This window comes from Eriocheir sinensis, chromosome 55 (genome assembly GCF_024679095.1).
Source record: "Eriocheir sinensis breed Jianghai 21 chromosome 55, ASM2467909v1, whole genome shotgun sequence".
In the NCBI taxonomy this organism is placed as follows: Eukaryota; Metazoa; Arthropoda; class Malacostraca; order Decapoda; family Varunidae; genus Eriocheir; species Eriocheir sinensis.
Window position 1 is genome coordinate 818,850 of NC_066563.1, and position 12,282 is coordinate 831,131.

The following is a 12,282-nucleotide window of genomic DNA, read 5'->3' on the forward strand; positions in this document are numbered from 1 at the left end:
AGCGGTACTCACGTGATGGACGGCGCGGGGTGACCTCTGGCGACGCAAGGCAGCATGATGTTGTCTCGGAGCCAGGGACGCACCAGGTCACGGCGGAGGAGGAGTTGCGGCCGAGTGACATGCTGCTCACCTGAAGGACAAGAAAGGGGGTGTGAGGTGAGGTGAGGAGAGAGAAGAGAGTAGTTAGGTATATGAGAGGAGAGGAGGAGAAGGTAGTGGTGTGAAGTGAGTTGAGGAGAGAAGAGACGGGAACAGAGTATATGTCAGGAGATAAGTAGAGAAGAGAATAGTAAGGATTATGAGAAGAGAGAAGGTAGTGGTGTGAGAAGAGAAAATTAAAGGAGAGAAAAAGGTAGGTGAAATAGCAGAAGACGAGAGAGGAAAGGAGAAGAGGACAAGGTGTCAGGGAGAGAAAACATGAGAAGAGAAAGAGTAGTGAAGTGAGAAGAGAACACGTGAGAAGAGGAAGGTGGTTACAAGAATATGAGGAGTATCCAAGAGATCGGTAGGCCTACACAAGACAGGCTCTGTAAACCTAACCACACCTACACAGAGCAGCCGCTGTAAACCCAACCACACCAACACAAATCAGCTGTTGTAAATCTAATCCAACCTAACTTCACTATCTATAAATGTCTCTCTTTTTTAATGTATCTATCGCACTGGAACTCACCACATGACTGCCAAGCCCTTTCCACTCATCCACAATTCTCCTTTCTCGACAATGAAGACTTAAATGTTCCAGTCAATTCTTATATGGCATGTATTTCAACCAGTTAATATTTTTTGTCATTCTCCTCTGCACAGATTGAGGCCAAACCTGAGCCGCATAATCGAAATGCGGTCTAACTAATGCTGACAATGACTTGAGGATGACTTCTGGACTTCTATTAATTACTAACTCTCCTTGAAGTGAAACCCAGTACCCTGTTTGCACGATTTTTAGCCTGTATGCATAAGTCCTAAGACGGAGATCTGTCCAGTGCGTCCTGCAAAACCTTCTTCCTGGTCTGATTCAATTACTCTCCCGATCTTTGCATCATCCGCAAGCTTGAGAAAATCACTACTAATGCCTATGTCTTAAATCCTATGGACCTGATACCGACTCTTTGGCCCCAATCTCGTACCGCTATCCAAATCAGAATTTTTACCATTGATTTGCACTCTTTACTTCCGATGGCTAAGTCACGCCCTGATCCCGTTCAACATGATCCTATCTACTCTGCGAGCCTGTAATCTTAGTAGAAGCCAATGGTGAGGAACTTTATCGATCTAAAATCTGGATATATTACACGTATCATAGTTTTATCTTTATTTACAGCCTTAATTGCTTTATTATAGAAGGAAAAAAAGCTGAGAGAGAGAGAGAGAGAGAGAGAGAGAGAGAGAGAGAGAGAGAGAGAGAGAGAGAGAGAGAGAGAGAGAGAGAGAGAGAGAGAGAGAGAGAGACGGGAAACACCGAAAAACAAACAGAAAAGAGAGGAAGCTTCGAAAAAAACAAACTACCTATACGTCTCTTCTATTCGCTCTTGTCTTCGCCCCGCCACGCCTACGTTTACTTGTTTTTCTCCCTCCCTTCCTTCCTTCCCTTCTCTCTTCCACCCCTTCCCTCCTCCCCTTCTCTCTCTCCTCCCATTTGCTTAACATACACTCGACTCGCATTTCTCGCTTGTTCCTACGTGAGGTATTGCGAGAGAGAAAGACCGAGAGCGAGAGCGAGAGCGAGAGAGAGAGAGAGAGAGAGAGAGAGAGAGAGAGAGAGAGAGAGAGATGATAACAGTAGAGGGAGAGAGATAGGAGTGATCAAATGAGAGGAGGAAGGAATCGGTTTGGGAAGAGCAACACAGAAACACAAATTCTGCAACATATCTTCGAGTCTCTTAATAAACATTCACTCCTCTTCTTCGTAATAAACAGTGTCTTTTTACTTTCTATTCCTCATTTTCATCCTTCGTTCTCTTTCAGCAGACGACTAAAATAACGAAAATATTGTAGGACATCAACGTTGTTCTTCGTAAACGTTTACTACTCTCGGCGTCTCCCTTTTCGAATTAATGGTTTTGGTAATATATGGCATCTATTAACCTTCCTTCCACCTTCCCATCCCTTGTCCCATTCAAGCTAAAAATAGAATAAAATTATCAACACGGCAAAAGATCTATATTTCTGTTTATAAATATGCACGGATCTTACCTTTTCCGATACATGTCTCAGTAAAATACGGCATCGATTGACCCTCTTCACTTTTTCTCTATTTATTTATTTCAACACTTTCATAAATACTGAAACACATTGTCCTGTCAACAAACTTTACATTCTCTTACCTTCTTATCTGTTTTTTATTAATGTCTAAGTAAAATATGGAATTGAGTGACCCTCCTTACCTTTCCCATTCACTTTTTCAACCCTTTCATAAATACTGCAACAAATCTACGGTTCTCTCAATAAACATTTTTTTCTCTGAGCCGTTTCCTCTTCAAATAAATATATCTCTTAATGTATGGCATAGATCAACCGTCCCCTCCTCTTTCTATGCATCGTCCCCTTTCATGCCGGGATATCGGAAAGAAAAGAACTATGGCAAAACACAAAACATACGATACACTGGTGACGAATAAATCTGGAGCGAGGCGACAACTACGCCCGGCCGCCAGTGAAGCATCGCGCATCAGTCACCCCGCGTTATACATCATAAAACAGCTATACAATCAGCAGAGGCCATGACCCGGAGAGTAAAACTGAACACGAGGCATGAGGGAGGAGATACAGTGGAGTGGGGAGCCAGTGCCGAGCCGTGCTGTGCTGTGCTGTGCTGTGCTGTGCGGCTAATGCTCTTGTTCCCCCCGTCAGCAGGATGGAGCTTGATAAGATGACGTGCCTGGCGAAATTTGGCAACCTGTTTAAGATTCATGGCATTTTATGTTGCACGAACTTAGATGAGATAAAAGGATAGAGTTTTTTTTTCTTTCTTTCTTTTATGTATTTTTGTAATGTTTTCTTAATTAAAATGAAGATACTCGTGCCGTTTTTTTTTTATGTACATTTAATATTTCCTTGTCATCATTGTGCAATACGGCATATCATTTACATTTTTGCTCGTTTTAATGTTTCTTTCATTATTTATTTTGACGATGGAAAGAGGCACACAGGTTTAAATGTTTTATTATATGTTTTTATGATGAAGAAAGGCAGACATTTATGCATGAGGCGTGGAAATTAGGTTCGTATCTCCAAACACTTCGCTGCCTTATTACACCCATTTGAGAAGGCTTTCGCAATGTTTTTTTTTTTTTTTTTTAACTTTCATGGGCAGATTTATGCCCCTCGTGATGGCTTGACAAGGCTTCTGCATCTTCTCCTCGGCAGACCCAAGAAGTTCAGAGTATGGACATTAGCAACAAACATTTTTTTTTTTTTTACGTCTCCGCCTATTGCGCCGGTAGGCATGCTTGAGGGGCCTGGATGGTATTCGGCCCCAGCCCGTCATGGCGCAGGCAAGTGTTTATAGTGGCGCCATCTTCTGCGTGAGTGAAAAAATCAAACGTGAAGTGCAAATACCGAACAGCAAATTACAGAAAAATGGCCGAAAACACAAGACAGAAAGACAACTAAAAGCAGAAGTGACAGTGTTATGGAAAAGCATAAGAGGGAAAGGAGGACATTATGAGGCTCTCCTCCGTTATATACAATGGGGCGTGAAAAATAATAATTATGATGATGATGAAAATGCAGAAGCAACACAACAACAATCCATTTTGCTACTTCTTACTCTTTCTTCCTGGCTTTTCTTTGGCGCAATATCTTCTGGGGGCAGCTTTTGTGTGCGCCGAGACCTTTGTCCGCGGAGAGGACGAGGCGGAGGCGGCGAGCGATGGGGAGTTTAAGGAGTCGGGAAAACATTGACACACGTAAAGGCAGGCGTGGAGGTAAGCACATCAAGAAAGTTAAGGCGCCTCAGCGCGAACTCTTTAATAACATGATTCTGAAAACGATTGATTCAAGCTCCGTTTATTATATTACGGAGGTTCCCTTGCCGTTCTCTGAGGAGCCCGGAAAGAGACGGCCAGTTGTTGCTGCGGATGCTCCCTCATGCCATAAAAAAAACTTTAAAAAATGTTGTTTTGGAGCAAACGGCAGCAAGCAGTGTGGGCAAGCAATACTCTCGTGGCAGAAAATGGCATAAGGGAAGGAACATTCACAGAACCGTTGGGAAAACAGAGGAAGACGTATCGATGGAGGAGAACAAACAGGAACGCGCAGAAAAGAAGCCAAATCCGATTAGGGAAGAGGAAAGTGTCTCAAAGGAGGAGGGGAAACAGAGAAGTACCTGAGGATGGAGGACAAAGAAGACGGAAAAGAAAGAAGAAAAAAGTGACGAAAAAGGAGGTAGACAGAAAAGCGTTACAAGATGGAGAAGGATGTTAAGGAGCAGAGGGTAGAGAAAAAAAAAAAAAAGAAGCGGAGGAGACAGAAAGAAGGTTGATCATTGAAAAATTAACAGAAAATAATACGTTTCACTCTTCTTATGACGGAGCAGAAAGAAGAAAAAAACGACGAAGAAGGAGGTAGATACTGAAAAAGTGATTAAAGATGTTGGAGAGGGATGTTAAGGAGCAGAGGGTAGAGAAATATAAAGAAGGGGAGACAGAAAGAAGGCTGATCACCTCACCTTATCACAACGAACACCTCACCTCGCAAACATCACACATTTCTTAACACATAGCCTCCACACATCACTTGCAACACATCACCATTCATCATCCTTGAGCACATAACCTCCCGCGCATCGCATCTCACAGCCTCGCCCGCTCAATCCCACTAATGTCCCGTCTCAATCTATGGCTCTTTGCACCACGCCAGATACGCGACCAGGATCTAATTAATCTCTCTCTCTCTCTCTCTCTCTCTCTCTCTCTCTCTCTCTCTCTCTCTCTCTCTCTCTCTAGAACTATGAGAGAGAGAGAGAGAGAGAGAGAGAGAGAGAGAGAGAGAGAGAGAGAGAGAGAGAGAGAGAGAGAGAGAGAGAGAGAGAGAGAGAGAGAGAGAGAGAGAGAGAGAGAGAGAATAAAAGTTTGGTTGATTAGAGGGAGGAGGGGAGGGAGGAAGAAGGGCAAGAGGTCATGTAATAAGTTCAGGACACTTGAGTATAGAGGAGGAGGAGGAGGAGGAGGAGGAGGAGGAGAAGGAAGAGGAGGAGGAGGAGGAGGAATCGCACCATGTTTGGATCAATTAGCTTTAGTCGTCTACCATAGCTCCTCCTCCTCCTCCTCTTCCTCTTCCCCATTCACCTATTTTCTCTCTCATTCGATACTCCACTATTTTTTTTTATCTATCGAAGAATTTCTATGTTCAATAAATCCTTTCCTATCTATAATTAAAAACACACTCTCTCTCTCTCTCTCTCTCTCACACACAGGAGCTGGATTCAAAAATTTCCCTGATAAATGGTAAATGTACAGAATGGAAATAGCAAAGAACAAAACCTGAAAATTTTGTTGGAATTTTGTGCAGAAGAAATGAGAGAGAGAGAGAGAGAGAGAGAGAGAGAGAGAGAGAGAGAGAGAGAGAGAGAGAGAATTAAAGATCTTATTTCTTTCACCAGTTGAAATTGTGAAGGATAATGAGGGAGGAGAATCGCCGGGGAAAAAATAGAAAAAAATATTAGTCATAAAAATGAATGTGGAATGTAAAATGTGTGTGTGCCAAGTGAGCAGTAGTGATCGGGGGGAAGAGGAGGAGGAGGAGGAGGAGGAGGAGGAGGAGAGAAATTTATGAAATGCATATACTGAAAAAAAAAAGACCACTACCACGAGAACAACAATAACATCTACCACTACTACCATTACTACTACTACTCCTCCTCCTACTACTATTATTACTACCACCTCCACCACCATCACCTCCATTCACATATCTTCCTGCTGAATATTTAACGAATCCTCAACTCTATACGCGAGGAGCAGAGACTGGAAGGGAGAGTTACCGTCGAAGAGTGTCCAAGGCCTCACTTTCCCTGGCCGTGTTGACATTGGCACTCTACCAAGTCCCTGTTATATTCTGGCCTGTCCTTCCTCTCCCCTTCTTTCCTCCCTTCCTCCCTCCCCCTGCCTCATCCCCTCCCAGCCTCCCTCCCTCCCTCCTCCCTCTGGCATCCTATCAAAACAATGGCATATTATTGTAAGTTTTGGGGTAAATTTCTTTTGTTTTTGGTTTTCTGCAGTTGTGATTTGTGCCCAGGTTTGTGTGTATTGTGTGTGTGTGTGTGTGTGTGTGTGTGTGTGTGTGTGTGTGTGTGTGTGTGTGTGTGTGTGTGTGTGTGTGTGTGTGTGTGTGTGTGTTCTTATCAATTTCTTCTCATCGATTTTCACTTTCAATGTCGTAATATTTCCAAATTTATCACAAATCATAGTTTTTTTTTCCAGTGTGTGTGTGTGTGTGTGTGTGTGTGTGTGTGTGTGTGTGTGTGTGTGTGTGTGTGTGTAATATAGCTCCCACAAAACCTTCATTAACAAGTAAACGGACAAACAACAGGCGACGATGAGCCACCGTTGTATTTCCGCTCACTGGGGGAACGCGCGTCAGTCTTCCAAGCAATAATAATTCGTTATGGCGTGTTTTTCGCAGCGCCTTCACGCTCCGTTAATTAAATTCGCAGCTTGTTAACGCACTGAGCCGCGCCATACGGACTCTCATAACAAACTATTATTGCATGTAATAAAGTAACGCTCCGACAGCTGCTGAAACTTTGATAATGCTAATAAACTTTCACGCCTCTCTAATGATCGGACATAATCTTCACGGGGTGCGAGAGAAAGAAAACAAATAAAGGTGCTGCGAGAGGAAGAGGAAGGTTAAAGAGACGGAGTTAAAGAAGGGTAAAGAGGAGATCCTGGATGGGTATGAAAAATAAATTGTGTAAGGTGTTTTTAAGTGTTATTTTTAAGGTAGTTCGTGTTAAGTGTTATGTTTAAGGCGCGAACTGTTATCTCACTCGTCACTGGGATGCTACGAAATGAAGAGAAAGAAATAACTGGATGGGAATGCATAAAACAAATTGTGATGCTGCTAAAGGAAGAGTTAGACCAGAGATACAGAGAGGAAGGAAAGGAGAAGAAAAATGGATATCAATCTATACGCCAAAAATATGAAAATGGTGCTAAAGGAAGAGAAAGGGTAAAGAGAGAAAGGAAAGAAAGGCCAAGGGGAGACAGATGGATAGAAATGCATAAAAGAATACTAATGGAAATGAGAATGACTGAGGAGAGAGATGAAGGAAAGGTAAAGAGAGATAGATGGATGGGGAGATATAAAAGAAAACAAAACCAAAACTATTGTTAGCAGATTCCTGGAAAAATAATCAGAATGGAGTTAGTATTGGGATGACTGAAAGCATGCGGATAATCATGTGTCTGATATAAAAGAACACGAAGCTGAAACTTTTGATAACTAGATTCCTGGAAAGACAGATAGAAATAGAGATAGAACAGGGATGTAGAGAAATGCGGGTAATGGTGTGTGTTCATCTATAAAAGATCACGAAACTAAAACTATTGAAATTATTGATAAGCAGCTTCCTGAAAAGACAGACAGAAACAGAGGTCGAACATAGATGAATAAAGAAATGCATGTAATTGGGATCAGCGATTAGCGGACTTTTTTTTTTTTTTTTACACCTTTTTTTGTTGCCCTTGATCTGTTTCTTTAGCTGTAAAAAAATATAACTTCTAATCATCACTGAGAACGAATTATAAGAGAAACAAAAAGATAAATTTCCTTAGCTGTAAAAAAAATTATAACTCCTAATCATCAATGAGAACGAATTATAAGAGAAAGAAAAAGGTCTGGATGCGGAAATGGTGATCGCCTGAAGAGATTATGTTAACGCTAAAGAGTTTGTGTGCTTCCTCGTATCCCAAGAAACACCTTCATTATGTACCGGACCATTGTTCTCCCTCGTGCAGACAGAGGTATTTTTTTTACAACAAAGGAGACAGCTCAAGGGCACACAAAAAAAGAAACAATAATAAAAAAAAAGCCCGCTACTCGCTGCTCCTAAAAAACGAATCAAAAGAGGTGGCCGCAAGAAAGGTCAATTTCGGGAGGAGAGGTGTCCTGATAAACACAGAAGCCTCACCTGTTATCAGCTTTTCAGTCTCAGAGGACAGTAAAGCCCACCTCCTTACCACCTGCCTAGTATCCGGATTTAGCTACCAACACATCTGTCTGTCCCACCTCACATAACTCTTTTTTTTTTTTAACTTCATATTTTTACGTATTTTTTTCCCTCCACTATTTTCTCCCTTCGCCTGTTTTGTTCCTCCTTCTCTCCTTCTCTTTTTCTCTGTCGATCTTCTCTTCCTTATTTTTTTATCTTCATTTTCTTTACGTATTTTTTTCCCTCCACGATTTTCTCCCTTCGTCTGCTTTGTTCCTCCTTCTCTCATTCTTGATCCTTTCCTCCCTTCTCTTCTCTGTCGATCTTCTCTCACTCAGTTTTTTTTATCTTCATTTTTTACGTATTTTCTTCCCTTCACTGTTTTCTCCCTTTGATTGTTTTGTTTCTCCTTCTCTCATTCTTGATCCTTTCCTCCCTTCTTTCTTCTCTGTCGATCTTCTCTTCCTCAGGTTTTTATCTTCACTTTTTTTACGTATTTTTCTTTCTCTGCTTATTTCCCTACCTACAAAACTATCTGCTACACCTGTTTACCTATCTCGTCTCCTGACTATGTACCTATGTTCCTATCAATGTATCTATTTCCATCTCGATCTTCTCTTCCTCAGTTTTTTATCTTCACTTTTTTACGTATTTTTCTTTCCCTACTTAATTCCCTACCTCCAAAACTATCTGCTACCTCCCCTTACACCTACTTACCTATCTCTACCTATTTTCCCATCAATATATCTATCTCCATCTTCCTCAGTTTTTTTTCTTCATTTTTTGTTACGCATTTTTCTTTCCCTCCTTACTTCCCTACCTACAAAACTATCTGCTACCTCCCCTTACACCCACTTATCTATCTGTCCACATTACCATCTACCTATTCTCCTATCAATGTATCTATCTCCACACCTGTTTACCTTCCTCCCTGCCTACCTTATTACCGTACTTAAGAACCTGCCATTTACCATTCTCTTCCCAATCTACCCACCTAACTAACTACATCTCTACCTATCTATCTATCTATCTTCATATTAGCCAACCAACCTACCTGTCTATCTAGCTGCCCACCTGTTTGCCTCTACCTGTCTGCTTACCTATCTGTCTGCTGCCCACCTGTTTACGTATTGCGCCGCTGAGTCAAGGGGTAAAAAATTAATCTCCCCGAAGAGAATGGTCCTGCTTAGTTATTCTTGTCCAGCTGAGCCTTTTTTTGTGGTATAATCTCGCCCCGTGATAAAAGAAATATCCGGAAACAAAAGCGCTTAACTATAATGAGCTAAAGTTACACGCGGCCATAACCACTGTTAACACCACTACCACCACCAACAACAGCAACAGTAGCACTAAAAACGACCACTAACAACAATAATAACAACAACAACACGAACAAAAATTAATCACATCTACCACGACCACTCCTCCTGCAACCCCACCACCACGACCACTCCTCCTCCACCACCACGACCACTCCACCACTACCACCCCCACCACCACCCCTCCCAGGACAGGTAAAACATTCAGACAGGTACATGGGAGCCAACTTGACTATGCAAGCGAGTCCCACCTCACACAACTCTTTTCTTTTTTTCATTCCTTCATTTTTTTAACGTTTTTTTATTTCTTCTTTCCTTTCACTGATTTCTCCATTCGCTTCTTCTTTTCCTGGTTCTCCTCTTCTGCTTCTTTTTCCCCCATTCTTCTTTTCTCATCTTTTTCATGCATTCTTTTCTTCATTTTTTCACATATTTTTCTTTCCCTTCACTTTCTCTGTTCCTCCTTCTTCTCTCCTTCTTTGTTTCCTTCCCTCTTCTTTTCTCTTCCCTCTCACCTTTCTCTTCCTTAATATTCTCTTCTTTCGTCTTCCTACATTCCTCATAGATTTTTCGTATCCTCCCTCAGTTCCTCTCTCAGTGTCTTCTTTAATTCCTACTTTCTTCCCATCGCTTCTATTTTTTTTCTCTATTCGTCTCCTATTTTCTCTTTCTTTCCTCTCTTTCCCATCCTTTTCTTCCTTAGTCTCTTCTTCCCTCCTTGCTAAGTTCTCTTCCTCTCTCATTTCTCTATATTTTTCCTTCTCCCCCTATTTTCTCCCTTTCTTCTTATTCAATCTTCTTTCCCCTCCCTCTCCTTTCCTCCATTCATTCTCCTGCTTTTTCATCCTTACATACTTCTATTTCTACTCCCTTCCAACGTTGCCAGATTATCGTATTCAGTTTCTCATATTTTCCGATTTCCACCCCCAAAACTGTCTCCTGTGCCCCAACAACTGGCTTTTTATGTTGTTATCGTTGAAATGGTTAATTATCCTTGTTTCCTGGTGATATTTAAAGGGTGGGAAGCCGGGATATGTGATGCTCCGAGTACGATAATTACAATCTGGCAATGGTGCTCCCTAGAGTTCTCCATTCTTTGATGCCTTCCTCTTTGTTTCCTTCTCTTCCTGCTCCCTTCCTCCCTTCATTCTTCTTCTTTACTTGCTTCTTTCTTCTTCTTAACGCCCTCCACTTTTCTTTCCTCTTTGCTTCCTTGTTTTCTTCCTTCTCGTCTACCTCCTTAATATTGCTTCTATTTATTCTCTTTTCCCTCCATCCTTCGTACCTCATATTCAGAGTTCATCATCTTTCCTCACTGATTATTTTTTCATTTTCGTTTCCTTCTTCAGTCTCTCCTCTCCTTCCTTCCTTCCTTCCTGTTTCTTCCTGTCCTTCATATTCATTTCCTGACTCATTTTCTCTTTCCTTCCTTCTTTTCTCCTCTCTTCTCCTCTCCTCTCCTCTCCTTCCTTCCTTCCTCCCTGTTTCTTCCTGTCCTTCATATTCATTTCCTGACTCATTTTCTCTTTCCTTCCTTCTTTTCTCCTCTCTTCTCCTCTCCTCTCCTCTCCTTCCTTCCTTCCTCCCTGTTTCTTCCTTTACTTCATTTTCATTTCCTGCCTCATTTACTCTTTCCTTCACTCTTTTCTCTCCTTCCCTCCTTTTTCGCCTACTTCCATAATTCCTCTAAAACGAATGACTTCCTTTTAGTGTTTTAGAAATATTGGAAAGTGAGTTTTATTTTGCGTTTAAGTGATTCACGGTACGTTTATTTTTCATGTTCAGTTTTCTTCTTTTTTTCTCTTTTTTTGAAGTGTTTGAATCTGTTTGCTTTGTTTTTCGTTTTTTGTTTTGTTTTTGTTCACGCTCTGTCCATTTGGTTCCAGAATTAATTGTTATCGTTGACTACTCAAAATAAACGTAAAAGTGGATTCTCTTCAAATGTGTTCTTCATTAAGTTGTTACGTTATTTTATGCAGGCTGTCGGTCCTTCTGTCTGTCTGTCTACCTCTCCTTTCTCCCTGTCTGCATCTCTATCTGTCAGTCTGCGTGTTTACCTCTGCTTGCCTGTCTGTTTGCCTCTGTCTGTCCGTCTATATGTTTGTTAATCTTTTTCCCTGTCTGTTTGCCTATGTATTTGTCTGTCTCTTTCTCTGTTTATCTGTATATCATTCAGTCAGTCAGTTTCTCTCTCTCTCTCTCTCAGTCAGTCAGTCAGTCAGTCTATCTATCAATTGATGTATCTATCTTTCTTTATATCTACCTGTCTGTGTCTATGGATATCAACGGTTCTCTCAAAATAAAATAATAAATAAAAGCTGGCAGAAAAACATAAAAAAATCACGAATAAAAAAAAGGAGAAAAGGGGAAGGGAAAACAAAAAGAAAAGTCCAAGGAAAAAAAGAGAAATCAATCTTAGAGCAAAAAACGAAATCACACAAAATATTAAAAACCTCAGTGCTGGCTTCCTCCAGTGACCCGAGGACGTGAAGGAGGGGAGGAGGAACGGAGGGACCAGATGAATGAATAAATAAAAAAAAAATGGAGGGACGGAGTGGAGGAAGGAGGAAAGAATGACGAAGGGAAAGAAAAGCGATGGAAGGACGAAGAGGAAGATAGAGAAAAGGAGAAAGAAGATGGAGAGAGGAAGGAGGAGAGAGAATAGACAAATAACTAAGAGAGGGGAGAAAGGAAAGCATGAGAAGGGAGGAAGGAGAGAAAGGAGATGAAAGAACGAAGAGGAGAGAGAAAAGGAGAAGGGAATGGAAGTAGAAACGGAGAAAGGAAGGAGAGAAAGGAGAGGTGAAG

At 41.5% G+C, this 12,282-nt stretch overlaps 1 protein-coding gene across 5 annotated transcripts in view; it reads right to left on the minus strand.

The window, feature by feature from the left end:
* The window catches only part of LOC126983881 (cell adhesion molecule Dscam2-like), a 257,622-nt gene that overhangs the window by 117,777 nt on the left and 127,563 nt on the right, over positions 1-12,282 (minus strand). For all 5 annotated transcript variants that reach the window (XM_050837035.1, XM_050837033.1, XM_050837036.1 and 2 more), the window contains exon 6: positions 13-130. In XM_050837035.1, coding sequence (XP_050692992.1) covers positions 13-130 — 118 coding nt within the window. The remainder of the gene's footprint in view (positions 1-12; positions 131-12,282) is intronic.